Consider the following 25,408-nt stretch of genomic DNA (forward strand, 5'->3'; position numbering starts at 1 on the left):
GATTGTGGACCGACCATGGTCCAGCTGCCAAACCACAGGGATGAACCAGTCTCTTTTTGGTCCTCTTCAGTAATCTGGGGATGAATTAATAGGGAAAGGAAAAACACTGGTTCTTAAACTTGAGTGTGTGTCAGAATCACCTGGAGGCCTTGTTTACACAGCTTGCTGGGCCCCACCCCAGAGTTTATAATTCTTTAGGTCTGGGACAGTGCTTAGGAGTTTGCATTTCTAACAGATTCCAGGTGATGCTAATGCTGCTAGTGTGCATGCTGAGAGAATCATTGTAGCAGCTGAGCGTGTAGAGTGGAAGAAGGAGATGGAGAGATGGATATTTAATCTGCCCTTTCTGGAACGTTCCTTGATGAAGTGCCATTAGCTCCTTTGTAGGAAGCCAGCTTTGGTGTCCACCGTGGAGGGTGGCCAGGATCCTAAGAGCTTCGCAGAAATCCATCCTGGGATGCTGCTCATCGGTTTTGTGAAGAGCATCAAGGACTACGGTGTGTTCGTCCAGTTCCCGTCAGGTCTTAGTGGACTGGCCCCCAAAGCTGTAAGTTCAGCTCCATGCACAAGAGCCTTGGAGGAGAGATATTAGGGTCATGGAACCTGAGGGTGGGAAGGAGCAGGATACCTTAATCCCTTGCAAGATTTTCAGGGGCAAGGCAAAAAGGCACCTGGCTGAGGGGAATGGGGCTGAGATTCTTGCCCAGCCATGTGTCCTGGCCCAGGGCTGTGTCCTGGAAGAAGGGGCATCTTTACTTCACAGTACAGCATTGGGTAGCTGGGCAGGGGCTGTGAAGATTTTAGTCTCCAGTGTGGGGATAGTAAACTTAGACTCTCAGCATGTATAGACGTGGAAGTTAATTTTCCTGAGCTGCTGAGTATAGATTTTGCAACCTCCTGGCGTTTTTGAGGCATCATGATACCAGAATACCCTTGGAAGGATCCCCTCTACCACGATGTCACTGAAGTCATAAACTTTTCAGACTGCAAAAAATCTTCATGACCCCATCGTTGAACCCCTCATGTCTGCTGACTAAACTGAGACCCAGAGTCGGGAGGAGTCTTAGCGAAGTCATTGTAGTACGGTGGGAGAGCAAGTGGCCTGTAGTATATTCATAAATATTTCTTCCCTTCCGTAGGTTTGTCCCCTGATGTTTCCTTGGGCGGCTCTCATTTGCATCCCCTGCCAGAACAATTTTAACAATGGGAGAAGAGGGGAAGCCTGCAGAAACATGCATAGTGCAGGGCAGAGGGTTACCGCTGGGTGTTAGAGACATGGACAGCTTGGTGTCCCTCTGGCTTGCCAGTGATGTGCTGCCTAGGCTGGGTGCCCTCTAGAAGGCTGGGTTGGACAGCCAAGGTCTTGTGTTTTTTTCTGGAAGGGGAGTAGAGCCGTGCTCTACTGGGGGATTTTCCTGGCTTCCATTTCTCCCCACCCCTTCCTCCACACATCCTTTTCTGGGGGCATGGAGTGAGTTGTCTTGATAGAGACTTCCTGTGTTCACTTTCTGCCCACTCTTTAGATCATGAGTGACAAGTTTGTGACTTCCACAAGTGACCACTTTGTCGAGGGGCAGACGGTGGTTGCAAAGGTGACCACCGTGGACGAGGAGAAGCAGCGCATGCTGCTGTCGCTGCGGCTGTCGGACTGCCGTCTGGGGGACGTGGCCACCACCAGCCTCCTGCTCCTGAGCCAGTGCCTGGAAGAGCGGCAGGGTGTGCGCAGCCTCATGAGCAACCGAGGTGGGGGCACGGGGGTGGAGGCTGAGGGTCGGGGCGGGGGTGTGTCGTACGTTATGCCTGTCTGTTCCGATGAGTTGTTGGGCTCAAACAGTTTTGATAAACTTAAAAAAAAGATTATTTATTTGAGAGAGAGAGGCAGAGAGAGCACACGAGTGGGAGGGGCAGAGAGAGCGAATCTCAAGCAGGCTCCGTGCTCAGCTTGATCCCACAGGCCTGAGATCATGATCTGAGCCGAAATTGAGAGTCAGATGCTTAACCGACTGAGCCACCCAGGCGCCACCCCCCGCCCCCCTTTTTAATGGGTGTATAACCTGTATAAACTGCATAAGGCATTTAAGGTACAATTTAGTAAATGTTTATAAAATGAACACCCTTGTTTAACTAGTCCCCAGGTTCAGATAAAGATCATTACCAGCATCCCAGAGGTCCCCTTTGTGTTCCCTCCCAGACCAAAATCAAAATTTCCCTTAGTTCTGTGTCCTCAGGTTTGCATTTGTTGTGAATCCACTTAGCTCTTCACTGTTCTCTTATTCAACAAATATCTGGTGGATGATAGAATGGAGCAAGCACCTGCTAGAAGACTGTGAGGGGTTATTGTGTTGATTTCTGAAGTTTTGAACCATCAGGTAGGATTGTTGGAACCCTGATGGGATTTGGAAATAAGAAGCTTGAGAGGGTAGATTTCAAACCGAAGCAATGAAAATTCAAAAAGCAAAGGCAAATGTGTGTTTGTGGTATTTGTTGGCTACTTTCATGAATTCTGGCCAGGGAGGATTAGCAAGAGGTGCAGGTGTCTCTCACTTCAATAGGAGTGTTCACGGTGTCACATATTTCTACCAAAAGTGATCTTCCCTTCACAATGCCCCAGCGCTCTGCTGTCCTCCATGGGGCAGCACATTGCCAAAGGAAAAGAACGGTGAGTATTGTTTCTGCTTGTTAATCCCCATTTCCTTTGGGTCTCTGGCAGACTCTGTGTTGATCCAGACGTTGGCTGAGATGACCCCTGGGATGGTCCTTGACCTAGAGGTGCAGGAGGTGTTGGAGGATGGCTCTGTGGTGTTCAGTGAGGGCCCCGTGCCTGGCCTGGTCCTGAGGGCCAGCAGATATCATCGGGCAGGTGAGCACTTCTTTCTCGCCCCTCATGGTTCGTGGGGGAAATTCTTTGCCCATTTTTCCCTTTCGGATACAGAATTCCCAAATACGTAGTGTAGAGGACCTGATTCAGTAGAAAATTTTGGCATCCCTGTCTTGTATCGATGTAAATCAAGACAACTGACAGCATGCTAAAGAAGGTTTAAGTGTGAATCCTTCTGTTGTTATAATTGGGTAAACCTAGGTTTTTGTATATCAGGTTGCATAAATTAAGGCACACCTGAACTTGAATTATGGGAGCTAGACTTTTCGTTTTCCTCGCCCATATCGTCCCAGGACGGATGTCCTCTTTTCCTTCTCTGTGCCCAAGGGCTTGCAGGGCTCTTGGAGAGACGCTTCCTTCCCTGTTCCATGAGGGTGACCATGCTGTGTTTGGTTCTGCACTGCAGGGCAAGAGGTGGAACCTGGGCAGAAAAAGAAGGTTGTCATCTTAAATGTTGATATGTTGAAGTTGGAGGTACATGTTTCCCTTTGCCATGACTTGGTGAATAGAAAAACTAAAAAGGTAAGCTGGCGACGACTTCCATTCCCATGGTTTCAAAGGCATTACCTACCTCTTCAGCCCCACACACTTTGCTTGGGGGTTTTAATGCAAATGCCTGTGGATGAGGTGATCGTCTGCCTGGATTGGTGTGGGTTGTTCCTATACCCCTTGTCTTGGTGTAGTTATTAATAGCACTGATTTGCACTCTGGTGCCAGTGATAAATTATGTGGTCCCCCTGTCTTCAGGGCTAGGTAGATAATGTAAATGAATGAAGTGGGCATGGTCAGCCCACAAAGGGGCAGAGACGAGTCAGTTCCATCTACTTATTGCCAGGTGGGAACATCAGCGTCCGATGTTGCTGAATCTGATCCCCCTGCCCCTTCATTTTTCCCTTCCTACTATCTTTTTTTTTTTTTTTAACATACAATGTATTATTTGTTTCAGAGGTACAGGTCTGTGATTCATCGGTCTTACACAATTCACAGCGCTCACCGTAGCACATACCCTCCCCAGTGTCTATCACTCAGCCACCCCATCCCTCCCACCCCCCACCACTCCCAACAACCCTCAGTTTATTTCCTGAGATTAAGAATTCCTCATATCAGTGAGATCATATGATACTTGTCTTTCTCTGATTGATTTATTTCGCTTAGCATATTTCGGTTTTTTTGATGGCTGCATAATATTCCATTGTATGTATATACCACATCTTCTTTATCCGTTCATCTGTGGACATCTTGGCTCTTTGCATAGTTTGGCTATTGTGGACATTGCTGCCATAAACATTGGGGTGCACGTATCCTTTCGGATCACTACATTTATATCTTTGGGGTAAATACCCAGTAGTGCAATTGCTGGGTCGTAGGGTAGCTCTGCTGAATCTGATTTTTAAGAGAAGGCAGAATTTGATTTTTATTTGAAATAAATGTGGGAAATGTTGGAAACTGTTTTTTAAGACACATAACCCAAACATGTCTGTGCGTAGTTCTGACCTCCAGGCTGCTCATCCACATTCACTCCTGTACACTTTTGTGTGAGAGAAGAATGGGTTCAAGGGGAATCTCAACATTTGTAGTATTTTTCTCTGGATGATGTGTATATTTGGTCCTCATTTCAAGTACTTATTAAGGGGGCACCTGGGTGGCTCATTCAGTTAAGCATCCCAACTCTTGATCCCAGCTCAGGTCTCTATCTCAGGGTCGTGAGTTCAAGCCCCATGTTAGGCTCCACTTAAAAATAAATAAACAAACAAATTAATAAATAAATAAAGTACTTATTAAGCATCTAACTGTGTAGGGTATGGTGGAGAGAATTACATAGGTATAATTCCTCATGTCTGATTGCCTATAATTTTAAGACCTGGGAAAACAAAGAGAAATAGAAATAGTGTTAACCCCTCACTGAGTTTTCTAGCAGGTCCATATTCCATATATCCAAGTGAAGCTGGTGCATATATAAGGGTATGAGCACAGGTTGGACTTTGAGGAAAGGTGGGCTAAATGCTTTGCATACATTGAGCTCTCAGTAATGACTCTGATGAGTGGTTGAACGGGTGAATAAATCAGGCGGGGCGCTGCAGAACTACAAGAGTCGGGGCTACCTGGCTATGCTCAGAATCACCTCAGTAACTTTAAAATTCTGATTTCGCTAGTTCTAGGATAGGATCCTAGGAATCTGAATTCAAAACAAAAGCTAAGTCCCAGGGTTTCTGATGTGGTGCCTTGAGTTTAGTCAGGTCACCTCAGTAACAGGAGGGGAAGCGGGGAAGCTAGGTGGAGGGAGTGAAGGCTAGTTTGTTACAACTCATACTAGCCCTGGGCCCCCTGGACTCAGGGGGCTTCCCCAGCCCCGGTCTGCCCAGTGGGTGATGACTGAGCACTTGTGCCCTGTAAGAAGTGGGGATGGTGGGTTTTCTGTTTTCCAGCTGAAGAAAGGCAGCGAGTACCAGGCGATTGTGCAACACTTGGAGGAGTCCTTTGCTGTCGCCTCCTTGGTGGAGTCTGGCCACCTGGCAGCTTTCTCCCTGACCTCTCACCTCAATGACACCTTCCGCTTTGACTCAGAGAAGTTGCAGGTGGGACAGGGTGTCTCCCTAACCCTCAAGACCACAGAACCAGGAGTGACTGGTTTTCTTTTGGCTGTTGAGGGGCCAGCTGCTAAGAGGACTGTGAGACAGACCCGGAAGGACTCTGAGACAGTCGATGAGGACGAGGAAGCAGATCCAGCTCTGGTTGTGGGGGCTATAAAGAAGCACACCCTGTCCATTGGGGACATGGTCACGGGCACTGTCAAGTCCATTAAGCCCACCCATGTGGTTGTAACCCTGGAAGATGGCATCATTGGCTGTATTCACGCCTCCCACATTCTAGATGAAGTTCCAGAGGGCACATATCCTACTGCCAAGCTGAAAGTTGGGAAGACAGTCACTGCCCGAGTGATTGGTGGTCGCGACATGAAGACGTTCAAGTATGGAGGCTTTGGGAGATGGGCTGGTTTTGAGGGGAGATTATTGTAATTGTGGGAGAAGGAATGGGCACTAAAGCAGGCTTGAAAAAGTTGTGCATGAATCAGATTTTCTTCTAATTAGCAGAAATGTTTACCGAAAGAATCCTTTTGTCTTTTTCCCCTTAAAAAAAAAAAGGCATATGGTGTAGTGGTTAAGGGCATTAGTTTAAAGTGAAGAGAGACCTGGGTTTGCATTCCAGATTTGCCACTTAAAATTGGGTGACCATGACTTAAGTAGTTACTTAACTCTGAGTTTTATTTTCCTAATTTGTAAAATGGGAGTACGGGTGGTTAGTACCGTTTTTGCAGACTTGAGAGAACATCTGGTACCCAATGTGCCTAGCAGGTTCCTGACATAGTTATTGCTCAGTATACATCAGAGGTTATTATAATCCATTCTCCACTACATACTGTACTCATTCTCCTTTTCTTTAAATCTACTTGCACTATTATTATTGTAGCAGAAATCCTTGCTGTAATAAGAAAAGCAAAATAATTCATAGTTTATAATTTGCATATTAATTTCAGTAACTGCTCTCTCTAGACCTCAGTTTCCTTACTTTCAGAGTGAAAGAGTTGGAGAATGTAGTCCGTAAGGAAAATACTACTCAGGGTTTAGTAAGACAATACTGAAAGGTCAGATGAGCCAGCTCCCCAACATTTACTGCAGAGAATGAGAGGAAGCCCTCAGGCCTGACACATCACCAGTGGGTGGGATGGCAGCAGAGCAGGTGGCTTTTAAGCCTGGTTTCCTGGGACTAGAGAGAAAGACTGATCTCCAGATTATGGTGGTACCGAGAATAAGAGAAATGATTTGACCTAATTTTTTTCTCCAGGTTTCTTCCAATAAGTCATCCCAGATTTATTCGAACCATTCCGGAGCTGAGTGTCCGGCCAAGGTGAGGGGAACCCCAGCAGCATGGTCTCATGGAAACAGTGTGGGGCTTTGGAGTCAGGAACCTGAGTTCCAGCCTAGATTCTGCCAGTGTTGTGACTTATTTTGCCTCTGTCTGTCCCAGTTGTCTTATTTCTCTAGTAAGGATATTTGGCTCTGATAGGGCTAGTTAGAGAGATTATATGAAACTTAATGTAAAAGCTGTATTTAGGGTTTAAAAGGCTGGTTGCAGTTCTGTTTGTCAGCATGTAAAAAAAAGGCACATTTTTGCTCTCAATCCAATTTTCTAGAACTCAGTAATTCCAAAAATAAACAACATGTAGCCAAGAATACCCATTCTTTGAGTGTAGAGACTACTCCTTGTTGACTGGAATTTTAGCTCATGTTCTAGTGGATTTTATAGAGGGGTGTTCAGTGAGGGATTCTGTGTGGAGGAAAACTAGTTTCATTTAATGTTGGATCCAGTTTGTCTGGGATCATTTTTTTTTCCAGAGGATCTGAAGCATTTTGATCCATGGGCCTATTTCTGCTTCCTCCTTTAAAAAACCAGCCTCTTGAAGTTAATAGGTCATCAATGAATGAAGCTAGATACACATGACCGAGAGAATGGCTCTTCAGAGTCAGCCGTGGGGTCCATCCAGGGTGTAAGTCTCAAGTGCAGAGGGATATAATGGAAGGGCCTCTGAAGTAACTTTTAGGGGGTAAGGTTTTTTTGTTTGCTTGTTTTCAATTATAGTTGATATACAATGTTACATCAATTTCAGGTGTACAGCATAGTGATTGGACAAATCTATACTTTATGCTGTGCTCACCACAGTGTGGCGACCATCTGTCATAAATGCTCGTATCGTACCATTTACTATATCTCCTGTGCTGTACCTCTCATCCCTGTGACTTATTAATTCCATAACTGGAAGGTTATATCTCCCACTCCCCTTCACCCATTTTGCCCATCTTGCCACCCACTTCCTCTCTGGCAGCCATCAGGTCTCTGCATTTATGGGTCTATTTCTGCTTTTTTTGTTTATTCGTTTTGTTTTTTAGATTCCACATATAAGTGAAATCATGTGGTATTTGTCTTTCTCTTATTTAGTGTAATACTCTCTAGATCCTTCCATGTTCTCACAAATGGCAAGATCTCATTCCTTTTTATGGCTGAGTAGTATTACATCAGGGAGTAAGGTTTGGTCATTGTCCTGAAGGTATCAGAATAGAAAAGGAATATTTCTGGGAAGGCTTGGGTCTGAGATAGGCATATATTCCTGGAATATTGAGTTCGAGATGCTAACCACATTCTTGGAACTTCAGAGTAAGCCCTTTAGTTCCAGAATAATGAGATTTGGTGGATGCACACATTCCTATTTGTTTACTGTGTGGTTTCCTTAGTTTTGTAGATTTTGATCATGTCCCCCTCCAGTCTTTGTAGTGAAAACAGAGAGAGCACCATATTAGTTGTTTGAGTCCGCCAGATCTTCACCTGAGGTGTGATGCCTTGTTTAATTAAGAGTTGGGGGTCAAGTAGTTTATTCAAGCTAAGGGTAGATACGTTCAGTTAACGAGGGTTGGTTCTTCTGAGTCCTCCCTTCTTGGCTTGCAGATGGCTGTCTTAGGGTGTCTTCATGTGGTGTTCTCTGTGTATATCTGTGTTCTAATCTCTTCCCTTTTTTTGCTTTTTTGTTTTATTGTGGTAAAAATACAAAACATAAATTTACCCTCTTAACAGTTTTTAAGTAGGCATCACAGTGTTAACTGTGTGCACATTATTGTAGTACAGATCTCCAGAACTTTTTCATCTTGCATGGCTGAAACTCTTTACCCATAGAACAACTCTCCATTTCTTCCTACCCCCCACCTCTGGCAACCACCATTCTACTTTCTGTTTCTTTACTGTTTCTTTTTCTGTTTGATTACTTTAGATAACTCGTGTAAATGGAGTCATGGACAGTCCTTCTGACTGGCTAACTTCACTCAGCACAACATTCTGAAGGTTCATCCACATAGTAGCATGTAGCAGGATTTTCCTTCTTTTTAAAGGCTGAATGATATTCCATGTATGTATAGACCACATTTTCTTCATCCATCCATGAACAGACATTTAGGTTGCTTCCACATCTTCTTGGCTATTGTGAATAACACTGCAGTCAACATGGGCGTACAAATATCTCTTTGAGATTCTATTTTCAGTTCTTTTGGATATATACCCAGAGGTGGGAGTGTTGGATAGTATGGTGGTTTTTAATTTTTTGAGGAACGTCCATACTGTTTTCCATAGTGGCTATACCATCCTATAGTTCTGCCAACAGTGTGCAAGGAAGGGTTCCCTTTTTTCCACATATCCGCCAATGCTTGTATTGTGTGTTTGTTAATGGCCATCCTTAGAGCTGTGAGGTGAGATATCTCACTGTGGTGTTGATGTGTATTTTCCTGATGGTTAGTGATGTGAAGCACCTTGTCCTATGCTTGTTGGTAATTTTTTTTTTTTTAAGAGAGTGGGGAGGGGTAGAGAGAGGGAGAGAGAGAATCTTTTTTTTTTTTTAAAGATTTTATTTGTTTATTTGACAGAGAGACAGCGAGAGAGGGAACACAAGCAGGGGGAGTGGGAGTGGGAGAGGGAGAAGCAGGCTTAGGCGCCCCGAGAGAGAGAATCTTAAGCAGGCTCTATGCCCAGCACCAGACCCCGACTCGGGGCTCGATCTCATGACCTTGAGATCATGACCTGAGCCAAAATCAAGAGTCAGACGCTTTTTTTTTTTTTAATTTTTTATTTGACAGAGAGCACAAGCAGGGGGAACAGCAGGCAGAGGGAGAGGGAGAAGCAGGCTCCCCGCTCAGCAGGGAGCCCGATGTGGGACTTGATTCCAGGACCCCGGGATCATGACCCGAGCCACAGGCAGACGCCCAACCGTTTGAGCCACCCAGGCGCCCCAACAGTCAGACGCGTAACTGGCTGAGCCACCCAGGCTCTCTGCTTGTTGGTCATTTTTATATGTTCTTTGGATAAATGTCTCTTCAAGTCCTGGTTTTTAATTGGGTTTTGTTGTTGTGTTATAGGCTAACCCTAATAATAATAATGACAATAATAATAATCCATAACTGGATAATGGCCCACCCTAACATTCTCATTTTAAGTTAATCACCCGTTTAAATTCCCGATCTCAAATGCGGTCACATTCTGAGATAATGAGGGTTAGCCTGTCAACATATAAACTTGGAGGTGGGGGTGGGCACAGTTTAGCCTGTAACAGAGGCATTCCAATGTCAGCTATTGAGTGAATAAGCTTTTTTTATACCACTGTATAAGCATTATAGATACTGTGTATAAATTATCTATTTCAGTGCCAGGCACATAGATGTTCTGTGTGTGTGTGTGTGTTTTAAGAAATAACATTTTACAGATGTTCCCTTCCCTAGGCTTCTCTCTCCACCCTCAGAGGATGAATTATTCATTTGATACATATCCAGCTCTTTCATACTTCACTTGTATATACATACATATATATTTATATACACACATGTATGTCTACAAAATTATTTTATGTGGTTTTCAAACTTTACATAAATGGCATGCTGTACTTAATATTTTGCAACTTGTTTTTTTCACTCAAAATTTTGTTTTTGAGATCTGCTTTTGTGCCTGTAGTTAAAACAGTAATTCATCTTAATGAATATGCCCAACTCTATATGTTCTCCAACTGATGGAGGACGTTTAAGGTTGTTTCTAGTTTTTCTCTTTTATAAATAATGCCACAGTGAACATCTTTGAACTTGTTCCACTGTGCTTCTGGATTTCTGTAGGGTGGAATTACTGGGTTGTAAGGTACATGCATTTTTAACTTTACTCGTATATGAAGGTTTCCATTTTTCTATATTCACCAGTGCTTGCTATTATATGTGACAGTTTACCAGCATTACTTGCACCATTTTATTGTTGAGTTTGGTTTTGTTTTAGAAATTACTTTAATTGGTAAGCTGGGCTGGGAGTTCTGTGATTTCTTTGAAGTGCTTTGTGGTAACCACAAACCACATCCCCTTGTTGCTTTTGTGAGCAGGAAAAGAAAGTAATAATGGCAAGGTATCATAGGGGACAGAGCCCTGGATTTTTGAAGTCAGAGCCCTGACTTCAACTCCTGGTTCAATAGCATAAAATGAGTTTAATAATATCTACCCTGCCTCATTCACATGTGATTGTTGTCACATTCATTGAGAGACTATTTGGGAAAGTTCTGCAAACTGTAAAGCAATAGCTAAAGTATTACGAAAGAAGTAAAACAATTTTGTTTCCTAAATTTGTAAAGATTGTAAGCTACCTACCTACTTTATAGCTTGTTCCTACCTAGGTGAATGAAAAGGAAGAGATTAGCTCTCATGTAGGTATTATGAACATTCCCCTTGGGGGAGAGAAATGGGCGTGTGGGAGGTGTGCATGAACGAGGGGTGTACAGTCAATCCATGGCCACGTGGGGGAGACGGTTTCAAGCTAGAAGCCTTATGCAGAAGTTGGCCTACTCTTTCCATTGCTTTTCTGCGAACAGTGAGCTGGAGAAGGATGGCCGCACTGCTCTCAACACTCACTCTGTTAGCCCCTTGGAGAAGATTAAACAGTACCAGGCTGGACAGACTTTGATTTGCTTCTTGAAGAAGGTGAGTAGTGCACACCCTGCAGTGTGATGCCATCCTTCTTTCAGAAAAAAGGGGAGCAGCTGGAGACAAAGGCCATTAGCACTAAGCATTTGAGTCTGTTTGCTACCGTGCTGGTTTGTGGGAGACCAGAAGCCTAATTGAGGAGCTAAAATTATGGTTCACGAAACAATTAGCAAGCAACTCACAGTTCAACATGTTTATAGATTAATTATACGAAAGGGAAAGGAAAATAGAGAGCAAGATTTAAAGTAAATGTGCTATTGGATTCTGGATTCTTGTCTTTTTTTTTTTTATTATTTATTTATTTATTTGACAGAGATAGCGAGAGCAGGAGCACAAGCAGGGGGAGTGGGAGAGGGAGAAGCAGGCTCTCCGCCGAGCAGGGAGCCAGACACGAGGCTCAATCCCAGGACCCTGGCTGGGATCATGACCTGAGCCGAAGGCAGACGCTTAACGACTGAGCCACCCAGGCGCCCCTGGATTCTTGTCTTTCATAAAGTTCAGGTGCAATGCAGAGCAATACATGCCTGGGTGCCAGATTATGTGTTCTAGCCCCAAGTGGAACAGGCATTCAAGAAAGGGAAGAGATCAGTAAAAACTGTACCATTTGGAATATATCAGAGAGAAAGTTGGATTGGGCTTGACCTTGAGGGCTAGCTCCTCTTCACTGCTGCCAGATTGTTCTTCCATAAGCATTTGGCTGAGCTTGTCACTGATGCCCTTTAGTTACCTGTTGTCTCTTGGTGGGGTTCATAAGCCCCCGGTGCCGTAGGATGGTATTTAAGGCTCTTCATAATCTGACCTCATACACCTTATGTACCAGTCAGCCTGAAAACTTCCTCTTTTTCCCTTTTTTATTTCTGTGCTCAGAGTACCCTCTATTCCTACAACCCTTTAAGGCCCAGCACAGATATTCCCCCCACTCCATATTCCTAATTCTCCTATATATTCCCATAGCATATTGTATTTCTACTGCTCTGGTTATTTGCGTACTTGTTTGACTTACTCTTTGTAGACTGTAATCTTGAAGGTAGGGTTTGGCTTTTATTTATCACTAGGATGCCACGTACGTAGTGGCTGCTTGATAAATGTTTTGTTGGATTCACTTTGAAAACTAGGGCTCTGTGTTTAGTTTAGGGCAGGACACTGTAAACAGTGAAGGATCAAAATCTAAATTGATTTAGAAATCAGATGTTGAGCCCTGGAGATAATTAACCATCATTGGGCAGAGCTGAGCTTGGAGGAGTCTGCAGAGGTCAGTGGGATTGTTCTTGCTCCTTGAGGACGCCTCTGAGGTCATTTCTGCCTCCTGATCAGCTGAGGCACCGGGAGGGGTGCATGGTTGGCTAGCTCAGCAAAGGCTCCGAGCTAGACTCTGAGTGAAGTCTGTGAGAAGTAGAGATTGGGCAGGGGCAGTGGGATGTAGGGGCTGGATTCCTGTCCCTTGGAAAAATGTAGGATTAGGGCCTCTTCAACCCTGTGATTTTTAGGAAAGTCTTCTGTTTTAATGAAGGGAAAAGGAGATGTTTATATCCATCCCATTCCATTTCTCCTCCCTATTTTTTTTCTCCAGTACAACGTGGTTAAGAAATGGCTAGAGGTGGAGATTGCTCCAGACATCCGGGGCAGGATTCCCTTGTTGCTCACTTCTCTCAGCTTCAAGGTCAGTGTGCTTGAGATCCCTGGAGAGAAGATCTCTGAACTCAGAGTCTGAAATCAGTGTCTGGTGTGTTTGCAGTGGGTACAAGAGAACCATGTACTTATTCAGGGATTAGTTTGGGACATACTTGGTATAGAGACTTAAATGCCAGTTTTGGGTAAATGCCAGACCTTTCTTCAAACGTTAAAGGAATTTTCTTGTCCTTCCAGGTTCTGAAACATCCAGATAAGAAGTTCCGGATTGGCCAGGCCCTGAAGGCTACTGTGGTTGGCCCAGATTCTTCCAAGGCCTTCTTGTGTCTCTCACTTATAGGTGTGGTGAAGAAATGCTGCCTGGTCAGGGAAGGGAGAGGGTAGAAAGGAGCAGGAAAGAGTCATCAGGTAGTGCCCAGGTTCAGGGATGCCTCAGGTATTGGAGTCCTCAGAAAGCCTAGTGTGGTTTGTGCCTTCCGGGACCATTTTTTCTTTTGGGGCTTTGTTCTCTGGCTTGTGTCACTCTGCTACTGTCTGAGCCGCCTTCTCTGACACAGTTGGTTTTCTCAAGTCTCTCAGAAGGGGTGTCCATCACATGGCCCTGAGATTTCCTGACTACATGGCATGGTAACATGGGTGTTCATGATCATTCTGCTCCCCTCAACCTGGGCGTCCCCAAGTTTGGGCAGCCTCTGACTCCCCAGCCCGTGCTTGGCCAGTGTTCCAGCTTCTTTCTTCATTTGCCCTTCCCTGAATCAGGTTCATTCTCCTGCCTACCAGGTCCTCACAAGCTTGAGAAGGGGGAAGTGGCCATGGGCCGAGTGGTGAAGGTGACTCCTAAGGAGGGGCTGACTGTCTCCTTCCCCTTTGGGAAGATGGGAAGAGTCAGCGTATTTCACGTGAGTGACTCCTACACAGAGACGCCCCTGGAAGACTTCATCCCCCAGAAGGTTGTCAGGTAGGCCTAGTTGGTTTGTTTTGTTCCTCTTCAGCTCTACGTGGGTAGATTTCTTTTTTAAAAAAAATATATGTCATATGTGATTTTGTACCAGAAAAAAATTGTATGAAAAAAAGAAAAGTTCTGTTGCTCCTCTCTTTCTCCACCACTTTTCACCATTATATACCTTGGTTTCTATCTTTCAAGACTTTTATACACATGGAGGTATAATGTTTTTAATGTAATAATAGAATTTCATTTTATATATCCTGCAGCTTGCTTTTTTTCTCATAGCAGTTTATCATGGACTTTTTTTTTTCCTGGGCTAGTATATCTAAATCTACCTTGTTCTTTTACCTTATTTTTAACATTTTTTTTTGGTGTTCCGTTATTTTTTTTTTTGTCATTATCTAAAAGCTCTGTTGATGGACAATAATAATGAAGTGAATATCCTTGTGCATGTGTTTGGACACGAGTGCAAGTGTATCCGTGAAATATATTCCCAGAACTAAAAGTGATGGGCCAAACGACATCACACATTTTGCCAAAGTGCCCTCCAAAATGATCGTGCCGATTTATGTTCCTGTCATAAATATGACTGTTTCTCACACCCCTGCCAACAGTGGGTATTCTTAATTTTTTTTTTTTTTTTTTTTGGGTATTCTTAATTTTTAATCTAAGCTATTAAATAGGCAAAAATTGATCTCTCATTTTATTGTATTTTTAAAGATTTTATTTATTTGAGAGAGAGAGAATGAGAGAGAGAGAGAGAGCATGAGAGGGGGAAGGGCCAGAGGGAGAAGCAGACTCCCCGCCGAGCAGGGAGCCCGATGCGGGACTCAAGCCCAGGACCCCGGGATCATGACCTGAGCCGAAGGCAGTTGCTTAACTGACTGAGCCACCCAGGCGCCCCTGATCTCTCATTTTAATTTGCCTTTCTCTTACTGGTCATTTTCCCTCTTTATTGGCTGTTTACATTTGTTCTGTGCTTTGCTTGCTCATTTTTCTACTGAACCATTCATCTTTTTAATTAAAAAAAAATTGATCTATAGGTGATTTCTGCAAAAAGAGACCTTTGCAGTTGGGGGGGTGTTATGAACTATTTTATATGCACTAAAATGAGCCTGGTTCAGAGTTTTGTTTTTGTTTTTGACTTTTAAAGATGATTTATCTTAGAGGGAGCACGAGTGGGGGGAGGGGCAGAGGGAGAGAAGGAGACTCCCCGCTGAGTGCAGAGCCTGACATCACAACGTGAGCTGAAACCAGCTGAGCCACCCATGTGCCCCTGGTTCAGAGTTTTAAAGTCATTTTCTAGGGTGAATAAATTAGCATTGAAGAGGCAGGCTTCAGCCTGATACCGTGCAGACGTCTGAGAATCCAGGTTGGCTGAGAATCCAGGTTGGCTAACAGTAGAGTGGGAAGCCTTGAGGAGACAGGCAGGAAAGTTGTAATGCTCTTTCCCACCTCAGGTGTCCCAGCCACCAGCACCTGCCTAATAAATTCACAACCACTTATCAGAGCTAAACAGCACAGAGATATCCAGGGCCTGGGAGAAGAAAAGGAACACATCTGAGAAATCCAGGATTATCTCTGCTTTGTCTCTTGAGCCTTAAAAATGTGGTTGTGGCTTTTAGCAAAATTTTTATTTTATTTATTTAATTTTTTTTTTTAAAGATTTTATTTATTTATCTGACAGAGAGAGAGAGTGTGTGCAGGCAGAGGGAGAGGGAGAAGCAGGCTCCTGACAGAGCAGGGAGCCCGATGCGGGGCTCGATCCCAGGACCCTGGGATCATGACCTGAGCCGAAGGCAGATGCTTAACGACTGAGCCACCCAGTTGCCCCTATTTTATTTTTTAAAGATTTTATTTATTTGACAGAGAGAGAGAGAGAGAGAGAGAGAGAGCGCATGCACACAAGCAGGGGGAGTGGCAGGCAGAGGGAGAAGCAGATTCCCCACTGAGCATGGAGCCCAATGCGGGACTTGATCCCAGGACCCTAGGATCATGACCTGAGCTGAAGGCAGATGTTTAACTGACTAAGCCACCCAGGCACCCCAAAATATTTATTTTAAATATATTTTATTGTAGCCATATCTGTGAGTCGTATTCAGTTGTGATACCTATCTAATATGGATAATAAATTAATTGCCTAAAAGTAGATGATCCCTAAAGTCCTTCCTGCTTTAGGGGCAGGTGCCTGTCGTGGGAAAAATTTGGGATATTGCTGAGATTCTTTCCACTGCTAAGATTCTATACTTTGAAATTGTGACTTTGGGTTGCTAAGTGCTGGTTTTGATGAAAAAAGTTTGGAAACCTAACCAAAGAGTAAACCCTGCTTTCCCTCCTGGAAGCCTCCCCTGCTCAGGCCTCAATGATCTGTGTCCTCTGATCTGCTGCCGTGAGCCTGCGCTAGGACCTAGGTCATTCCCTGGTCACAGTTTCCGGTGGTTAGTGGCTGAGTTTGCACACTGCTGGGATCTGACATTAGGCTGGTGTCATCTCTGAGTACCCATGTGGCTCTGTGTGTCTTCCCGAGGAATCCATGTCTCCTTTCATTTTCTTCTCCCAATACCTTTCTTGGTTAAGAATAGGTAGTGACAGGCAAGTAAACTGAGGCCCAGAGAGGTGACTTGTCCAGAGTCCCTCAGCACATTCTCAACAGAATGAAGAAGAGAGCCCAGGTGTCCTGTCCCCTCACTCTTGTTGGTCAGCCTTATGGGGAGGAAGCTGAGGCCCTCTGCTGTCTCCTGGGATGCTGAAAAGTCAGCATCTCCTTTTCTTGCTCTCATTCCAGGTGTTACGTCCTGTCTACTACAGGCCACGTATTGACTCTGTCACTGCGATCGTCCAGGTGAGAGTCTGTGGTGGGGACAAGAAGGGCACGGAGGAGAGGCTCCGTGGACCTGACACAGAACTTTGGGCTTCCCACCTTTCTTCTCTGCTTGTGCACTTTCTACCCTGCTCCGTCTTTGTCCAGAAAAGCTGCAGGCATTCACATTGCTAGAAGAACCTGTCTGCTCAAACTCTTGTTGCCCAGGGCAAGGTTCAGACATCTGCATGTGGTGTTCAAGATGGCCATGCAGTGACCCCGGTGAGGGAAGATGGTCCAACCCCTAGGGTTCCGTAGTTCGTGGCATGTGTCATGAAGTAATTGGCCTGAAGTTAGCCTGTTCCATGGTTAGAAATGGATGTTTTTGAGGCCAAGTCCTGACAGGACTTCAGGAAAGAGTAGGTCTGGGCTCTGAAGGTTATATTCTACGGACGGGTCCAGAGTTGTATCCTTACATGTAGAGTTTGACTATCACAAATGAGTCACGGGTGAGAGTGGGAAAGGAGGGTTGGGGTACATGTACATAAGCCTTTTATTCCTTCAGGACAAACCCGGAGACGAAGAGCAAAATTACCGATCCTGAGATTAACTCCATCCAGGACATTCAGGAAGGGCAACTTCTGAGGGGCTATGTGAAGTCTGTCCAGCCGCATGGCGTGCTCTTTGGGTGAGTGAGGTGGTGCTTGGTGGGCCAGACGTGAGGGCCCCCCACGCCAGGCCTGTTCTGGTCCTCAGGTCTGTGGCTTTCCTCAGTCACCTTCTCCAAAGAGGATATGAAGGAAAGGGAGTCTGAGTTCGCACCAGTTTTTTAAAATTCTGAGATGTTTTATACTTTAAAAAAAGTTTTGAATTATTCTTAATGGTGTTTTGGACAAAGAGCATGGCATATCCAATTTCAATTTTAAATACATTTGGATTTTCTTTGATTTAGTGTTTAATAGTGATTCATAAATGTTCTGTGAAATCACGTAACGTTCACAGCCAGCAGGCGGCACGGCCTTCTCTGCCACGGCTTCGTCGTTTTCATCTTCCCCAGCCATTGCGACTGATGTGTTGCGGTGCTCTGGTGTGGGGCGGGAGACGCCCTTCAGTCAGATCTTCATGATGCCTGATAATTGTTTCTAGTTTACAAAGCTTTCTTTAACCTTTTGAGTGCCGGGAATTTCTGTCTGTCCTAAATCCTTGTCACAACTTGGGTCCCTGGGAAAGTGGAGGCGCTAGGCTAGGCTGGGACTCTGTTGTTGTATTTATGACCACAGGACCCTTGTCTCTCTCCTGTCAGCCTTGGCCCCTCCGTTGTGGGTTTGGCCCGATATCTGCATGTCTCCCAGTACAGTCCATCCAGGAAAGCCCTTTACAACAGATACCTCCCAGAAGGGAAGCTGCTCACAGCCAAGGTCCTGAGGTAGGTGTCCCCCCTGCCCTGCACCCCCTCTTTTCCCTGGGAGCACTGGGAGGAGATTCAGAGGTAAACTAGACATAACGGCTTGGGTGGTGTTGGTGCAGTGTTCAGATGAACAAAGCGCCTTTGTCTGGAGCCTTCTACCTCAGTCCCAGCCTCCGCTCCTAAAAGCTGATGTGGAGACTTTTCTGTGCATAGGTACTTGTTGGGGACAGAGTAGGGGGACATTGCAGCTGCCCCCTGTATTTTACTATTCAGCGTGGTAAAATGTGCAGGTTGTTCTGAAGGATACTGAATGGATTGCAAGGCAGGGGGTGCCGGGCCCAGAAAACTGGGCTGATCAGGAGAGGAAGGCCTGGGCTGTTTGCTGTGCTTGTCCTCATTGTTCTCCCTCCCTGTTGTAGCCTGAACTACCAAAAGAACCTGGTAGAGCTGTCGTTCCTCCCCGGTGACACCGGGAAGCCGGACGTGTTTCCTGCCTCCCTAGGGTTGCCGCTTCTAAAGCAAGAGGAGAGGGAAGTGGAGGCAGAAGAGAAAGAGTGCAAAGGAGAAGAAGAGAAGAAGAAGAAGAATCAGAAAAGGAAAGGGAAGAGGAACCAGGAGGGGCAGGAGGAGGTGCAGCTGCCTGGCAAGGAGAAGAGTGAGCCCCAGAAACCGCAAGCAAAGAAGCAGGGCAAGCGGCGGCGCCGGGAGTCTGCAAGCGAACAGGTACGTCCCTTGGGGAGGATGGCCTCCCTCGCCTGAAAAGGAGCACGCTTCAAAGCCAGCCAGCCGACCGAGTGGCCTTCTCTTGGACTGAGAGTGGTGTGAGTTCGGAGCCAGGTGCTGGGTGGCGCCGGGAGGGGCAGAGGGAGGGCATTGCCCTGGGCTGCCAGCAGGTTCTCTGGGGCCAGGAGGACGGCTCGCCATCTTTCCCCCTTGGAACCTCAGGAGAGAGTGGACAAGAAGCAGAAGAAAGCTGCTCCGTCAGAGGAGGACGACAGTGGTGTTGAAGTATATTATCGGGAAGGGGAAGACGAGGTAGAAGAGATGAGTGTGTTGCCCAAGGTGAGGGACAGCACTGGCTGGGGGCGGAGACGCTGCTCTGGGGAGGGAAGTCCTTGGTCTCCTGTCTAAGAGCTGGCAGTCTTCTTTCTTTGCCTAAGGTGGGGCTGCTAGGTCCTCACTTGGTCATCAGCATCCTGAGGACAGACACCCTGCTTTACCCAAGGAGTGGGCTGCATAAAATAAATTCTCATCAGTGTTTATTGAGTAGAGCTGAATTAAATCAGTGGGGCAGGCAAATAAAGGCCTCACTTTTTTGAGCCTGCATCTCCCTCTGAAAGATAAGGACAGTACCATTTGGACTGAGGCCTGACTGTGGAAGGGCTGCCCGGACGGTCGGTGCTGACATCCCTTCCCCCTAAACGCCTGTCCTGTCTCTGTCCCAGCTCTGCTATTATGTTACGCGCATGTAGTACTTTTTACGTGAACGTATGTATGAATACACATACGTATGGGATTTTTTTTTGTTTGTTTTTACATACGTATGTTTAAAAAGCTTGTTGCCTAAATGAATTTATTTACAAGGAAAGCTTTTATGTCACTACTGTGTAGTTTCTCCAGCGGAGTGGGCCTAGCCTGGCCCTGGAGGAGAGGAAGGGTCTCTGGGCATGGTGGGGGCCCCGGCTCCTCAGCGGGGTTGGGGCCGGGGAGCAGGGTACAGCCTAAGCTGAATGCTTTCCTCACACACCTCTGCGATCCTTCAGGAGAAGCCGACCAGGCCAGCAGAAGTGCCCCGGCTACAGCTGTCCTCCGGTTTCGTTTGGGACGTGGGGCTAGACTCTCTGACCCCGGCCTTACCACCTCGAGGCGAGAGCTCAGACAGCGAGGAGGACGACAAGCCTCAGCAGTCCACGGTGTCGTATTTTGTGGGGCTTTGTCCTTCTGCAGGGACCCCTTGGTGCTAGTCTCCTTGGCTCTGTCCTGGCCTGAGAGTCCCTTCTGACAGGGCGGGGTGGTCTCAGGCCTGCCAGTAATCCTAGGGCTCATGGACTGCCCTGCCAGCTCTTGGCTTCCACCACAGACCTCCATAGTGGTCTGAGGAGCAGATTACTCATTAATTTTTGTGCCTTCCCTAGCAGAAGAAAAGCAGGAAGGAAAGGATGCTGGAGAAGCAGAAGGCAGAGAAAGAGCTGTCCCGCATCGAGGAGGCGCTGATGGATCCTGGGCGACAGCCAGAGTCAGCACATGATTTTGACCGACTCTTGCTGAGCTCCCCCAACAGCTCCATCCTGTGGCTGCAGTACATGGCCTTCCACCTGCAGGCCACGGAAATCGAGAAGGCCCGGGCCGTGGCGGAGAGGGCTCTCAAGACCATTTCCTTCAGGTCTTGGCTTTGCCCGCTGCTTTGGTGGGCGTGGCTCTAGACAGGGAGCTGTCTCCCTGGGCTGCAGGGCTTGTGGCCTCTGGGTCATTCCCTCCTCAGGAGCCCGACAGCACTTTGGGTGGCTACCACCAGCACCCGTGGGTTTTCAGGCTTTGGCTCCTGGCTGCGCCATCTGCGCAACAGATCTGCTCATTTATATTTTATAGTCCCCTTCCCTGAAGTAGCGAAGGGTGACATTTACAGGACTCCCTGTGCTTAAATAAGGTGCCCAACTTGGAACAGAAGTAGAACAGGGACAATGACTGTACATAGCTGGGTGCAAACACTCTCAGTGGCCGCTTTCCAGGCACAGGGTAGAGTGAGTTTCCTGACAGCTAAGAGGAGGGATGGCAATCCTTTGCTTCATTCTCTTAGTTTGGAGACAGAATCAGACCAGAGATTCTGCTCCTTTCTGCCCAAACCTTGGGCTAGGTTAAGATATCTTGGGCTTCCTTTTTCGGAACGGAGGCAGACACCCGGGGAAGCCCAGCGTCGGGCTGGCATTCCTGCTTCCTTGTGAGCTGCAGTGGGGGCCAGGCCGCTCCGTGGCTCACTTGAGGGTGGGAACTGAGAAGTAGTTCCAGTCAGCATCCCTGGGTGGTAGTGGGGGCTTCCTTGGGCTGAGGTGATGGAGCTCACATGCTCACTCTCCCTCCAGAGAGGAGCAAGAGAAGCTGAACGTGTGGGTGGCACTGCTGAATCTAGAGAACATGTACGGCTCTCAGGAGTCACTGACCAAGGTCTTTGAGCGGGCCGTGCAGTACAATGAGCCTCTCAAGGTCTTTCTCCATCTGGCTGACATCTATACCAAGTCCGAGAAATTCCAGGTAGGAGTCTGGGCCAAGTGGCCCGCTGCCAGAGGTCCTCAGCAGCTTGGAAACGAATTCCTGGGAAGTCCAGGAAAGAATCCCCCTGTTGGGACGCCTGGGTGGCTCAGTCGGTTAAGCGGCTGCCTTCGGCCCAGGTCATGATCCCAGGGTTCTGGGATCGAGTCCCACATCGGCCTCCTTGCTCAGCAGGGAGCCTGCTTCTCCCTCTCTCTCCCTCTGCTTGTGCTCTCTCTGTCAAATAAATAAAATTAAAAAAAAAAAAAAAATCCCCCTGTTATGGGTCTGGTCCCGCTGCAGGCTTGCTGTGTGACCTCTGGGCCCTAACTTGTTCATCTTCGAAGTGGGAGGAGTCCTTTCCTCCCACTTCTGCCTTAGGAATGCAGGGTGAAGATGAGGAAAGTAAAGGGACAGTGGACCCCTGGTGTGTATCCCTTGGGCGTACAGCCACAAGGCAGCAGCTCAGCCAATGTCCCTTTTCTGTCTCTCCTGTTCCCCCTTGTCATTCTCATGTTCTTGTACTCTTAGGACCTCCATACAGCACAGGATTAGTAGGGGCTCTCCCCACCATGCTAGGCCCCCTCGTGTGCTCTCCCCATCTCTGGGAGCCTGCCCGCTTTCCTCAGGCATCTAGAATTGCACCTACATAGTGACCAGAGTCTGAGGCCACGTCTAGCTTCTCATGAGCCTAGCTGCCTGTCTCTGTCATTGCCCCTCTGTCTCTGTTTTTGCCCCCTCTGTCATATCACACTCCATAGCTTACCTTGTCTTTCCCACAGGAAGCTGGTGAACTTTACAACCGGATGCTGAAGCGATTCAGGCAGGAGAAAGCTGTCTGGATCAAATATGGTGCCTTTCTTCTACGGAGGGGCCAGGCTGGGGCCAGTCACCGTGTGATGCAGCGAGCTCTCGAGTGTCTGCCCAATAAAGAGCGTGAGTGCTCATCCCTACCCTTTGGCCCGATTCCTGATCACATTAAGCTCTCTGATATCTGGGCATAGGGATTGGAGATTTTCTCATCTGAGGGTGGTGTGGTATTAGGAAAGCCTAGTGGAGGGCATGGATCTCTCTGTTGATTATATGCTCATGAACATAACGTGTTGCATTTCAGATGCTAAACTTCAAAGATGGAGGAACAAAAAACAATTAGCACTAATTTTGTTGCCGCTGCCCCCTCTCCCTTCTGGGCCCGGAGAGTGGGATGTCTGCAGTGGGAATCATAGATTAGTGCCCATCTGTATATCTGGCCCCAAACCTTCCCAGTGTTCACTTGTCATCATCACCCAGGTCTTGGAACCTATGAGTAGGGAGTCGGGCGTCAGTCTGTGCAGCACGTTAATGCTATGGTGAGGGGTCTCTCTGCTTTGTGCGTCTGAGCTGTTCTCTCCCTGCAGATGTGGATGTGATTGCCAAGTTTGCCCAGCTGGAGTTTCAGCTGGGGGATGCGGAACGGGCCAAAGCCATTTTTGAGAACACATTGAGCACCTACCCAAAGCGCACTGATGTCTGGTCGGTTTACATAGACATGACCATTAAGCATGGCAGCCAGAAGGAAGTCCGGTGAGAGGGGAAGACAGGCCAGGGCTGAAGTAACTGTGGGAGGTTGGGGATGTTGGCCAAGTGGATGAGTTTTTAGCCCCACAGCATCTTCCAGCGTCCCCAGTTTCTCTTACCGTGTCTGGAAGAACAGCTTTGACATGACACACCAGCTCCTGTGGTATTCACTTGTTGACTTGTTTTGCTGCCTCAGGGGCCAACCTCTGGTCTATGTCTGGAGTCTTGGGTGGGCGGGAGGCTGGCCCTGATGTGGGGGTCAGGAGACTTGGGTTTCCCACATAATTCATTGAGCCTGGCTCTTGTGCTAGAGAATGGTCACAGGCTTGCTGTTGTCGCCTACAGCCCCACAGGGCAGGGAGGGTCAGAGATGGGTGGGCTGAGGGCCAGAAAGAACGAGTGCCTCACCCAAGCCCATCAGTGAGTTTGAAGCAGAACTTTTCTCACAGATCCCTACCTCATGTGTGTCCCCATCCCAGTAGCTTTGTCCTGACTCACTGTGTGACTTCAAGCCAGTGAGTCCTTTTAACACCCGTGGGTGTCTGTCTGACTAGAAAGTGAGGGTGGCAGTCTCTCTCCCCATGGACACCTTAGGAGTTTAAAATGGTAATAAACATAAAGGTAGAAGTGAGAGTGCTGGAGAACAGAGGGCCTGGCTGCAGAGCCAGAGGGCAAGTGGATGAAGGCTAGTCAGCAGTCGAGGGGCAGGGGGCCAAGAGGCAAACGCTGCCTTGCTCTTCCTTACAGGGACATCTTTGAACGGGTCATTCATCTCAGCCTGGCCCCCAAGCGAATGAAATTCTTCTTCAAGCGCTACCTGGACTATGAGAAACAACATGGCACTGAGAAGGACGTGCAGGCAGTGAAGGCGAAGGCCCTGGAATACGTGGAAGCAAAGAGCTCCATGTTGGAGGACTAGTGGCTAGCTGTCTCCGGTGACCACTGTCAGCAGTGGGCCAGCCCGGCTGAATCTCAGGCGCCTGGGCAGCCGGAAAACCATGTTGCCTGAGGACTCTTATTTAAGTGTTGCTTCTTCTGCAGCACCTTTGTGGTAATCCTGTCAGGATGAGCTTTCCTATAATTCCTTTTTGCGTGTTTTGTTTTAGTACTAGTTTATATCATCCCCTCCCCCTTTTTTTAGAACACCCGAGAGAAAGCATGCGTGAGGGGCAGAGGGGCAGAGGGAGAGAGAGAATCTCAAGCAGACTCATCGCTGAAAAGAGCCTGACACTGGGCTCGATCTCATGGCCCTGAGATCATGACCTGAGCTGAAATCAAGAGTTGGATGCTTAACTGACTGAGCCACTCAGGCGCCCATTTCCCCTTTTTCTGAGGCTGCTGTAGACAGTAGGCTGTAGACAGCAGGCTCTCGGACTCCTAGAAAAGCTAAGACTCTCTCCCTCTTGGAAGTTTCCGGGAGAGCAGGAATAGAGGGGCTGACTCCTGACAATCTTGTGGTCAGGATCCCCCTTTGGCCCTGGCAGGCTCTTGGTCCAGCCAGAGGGGGTCAGCAGGGCCCAGGGAGCGGGCCTCCTCCCCTAGGTCTCGGAGTCTCTGGGCATTCCCTCAACCTGAGCTCAGCTAGTACTTGTGCTCTTTTGTGGAGTACGTGAGGCTGGGACAGGAGGACAAAGGCAGACCCCTTTGGGGGAAAGGACAGTTGGGGAACCCGGCCATCTGAGAGGAAAGCCACAGGTATTGGCTTAACCCATCCGGTGGTGTTTCCTTCCAGGCCCACCAGGCCCAGATTATCCAAGCTCTCCAAGTTGGGTGTCTCATTTGTGAAATGGGGTCCAAAAGTCCTACCTTGAAGAGTTGTTTTGTGGATGAAGTGAGAGCGTGTATGTTTGTGTGCTGCCACAGGGCCTGGCGGGTAGGCAGCTCAGTGAGGACGTAGACTGCTGTGCTGTGTGAGCTGGGGAGAACTGCAGAGTTTCTCCTTGTAGCTCCTGTGCGGAGAGGTTGCTGGGTGGAGGGCATTGATTGGCTTCATGGTTTTCCTTGAGACTTGAGGGAAAGGGGACATGATGGGCCCACCACACCCACACCTCCCTGTGACCCTTGTAAACTTCCTAGAAAGATGGTCTCCACCTCCTTTGATACGTAATAATCCCGTATGTTTCAGAATTCTTGGACACCAGCGCAGACCCAGCTAGTTGTTGAAGCCAGTTCTTTTTGGCTTGGTCTTAAGGGGATTAAATGTTTTCTCTGGCAGAGAGCTTTAAATGCCCTGAGAGCTGGAGAGCTTTTCCATGGGAAGTGACTGGGTCGAATGCTGGGAAGCAGGACAGGGACAAGGGAGAGCATCAAAGGTTTTAGGGGTGGTGGAGGTGATCAGGCAAGGGCGGGCATGTGTGGGTCGGGGGAGAGGCATAGCTGGGGCTGTCCTGGTTTTTGG

General features: G+C 47.4%; 1 protein-coding gene across 2 annotated transcripts in view; it reads left to right on the forward strand.

Annotated features, from left to right (window-relative positions):
• Nucleotides 1–24,248, forward strand: part of PDCD11 (programmed cell death 11) — a 46,234-nt gene extending 21,986 nt beyond the window's left edge. Inside the window, exons 16-36 of one of the 2 annotated variants that reach the window (XM_032423304.1) lie at nucleotides 377–547; nucleotides 1,524–1,743; nucleotides 2,711–2,860; nucleotides 3,285–3,400; nucleotides 5,305–5,846; nucleotides 6,722–6,784; nucleotides 11,313–11,421; nucleotides 12,995–13,084; nucleotides 13,291–13,393; nucleotides 13,834–14,011; nucleotides 16,785–16,841; nucleotides 17,365–17,487; nucleotides 18,103–18,225; nucleotides 18,627–18,930; nucleotides 19,153–19,269; nucleotides 19,971–20,120; nucleotides 20,343–20,590; nucleotides 21,288–21,456; nucleotides 22,236–22,389; nucleotides 22,851–23,016; nucleotides 23,758–24,248. In XM_032423304.1, the coding sequence (XP_032279195.1) occupies nucleotides 377–547; nucleotides 1,524–1,743; nucleotides 2,711–2,860; nucleotides 3,285–3,400; nucleotides 5,305–5,846; nucleotides 6,722–6,784; nucleotides 11,313–11,421; nucleotides 12,995–13,084; nucleotides 13,291–13,393; nucleotides 13,834–14,011; nucleotides 16,785–16,841; nucleotides 17,365–17,487; nucleotides 18,103–18,225; nucleotides 18,627–18,930; nucleotides 19,153–19,269; nucleotides 19,971–20,120; nucleotides 20,343–20,590; nucleotides 21,288–21,456; nucleotides 22,236–22,389; nucleotides 22,851–23,016; nucleotides 23,758–23,929 (3,525 nt within the window). In that variant the 3' untranslated portion in view covers nucleotides 23,930–24,248. The remainder of the gene's footprint in view (nucleotides 1–376; nucleotides 548–1,523; nucleotides 1,744–2,710; nucleotides 2,861–3,284; nucleotides 3,401–5,304; nucleotides 5,847–6,721; nucleotides 6,785–11,312; nucleotides 11,422–12,994; nucleotides 13,085–13,290; nucleotides 13,394–13,833; nucleotides 14,012–16,784; nucleotides 16,842–17,364; nucleotides 17,488–18,102; nucleotides 18,226–18,626; nucleotides 18,931–19,152; nucleotides 19,270–19,970; nucleotides 20,121–20,342; nucleotides 20,591–21,287; nucleotides 21,457–22,235; nucleotides 22,390–22,850; nucleotides 23,017–23,757) is intronic. The other variant, XM_032423305.1, reaches the window with a different exon arrangement.
• The last annotated feature ends 1,160 nt before the right edge of the window (nucleotides 24,249–25,408 follow it).

The sequence above is a fragment of the Phoca vitulina genome, unplaced genomic scaffold (assembly GCF_004348235.1).
Source record: "Phoca vitulina isolate PV1807 unplaced genomic scaffold, GSC_HSeal_1.0 scaffold28, whole genome shotgun sequence".
In the NCBI taxonomy this organism is placed as follows: domain Eukaryota; kingdom Metazoa; phylum Chordata; class Mammalia; order Carnivora; family Phocidae; genus Phoca; species Phoca vitulina.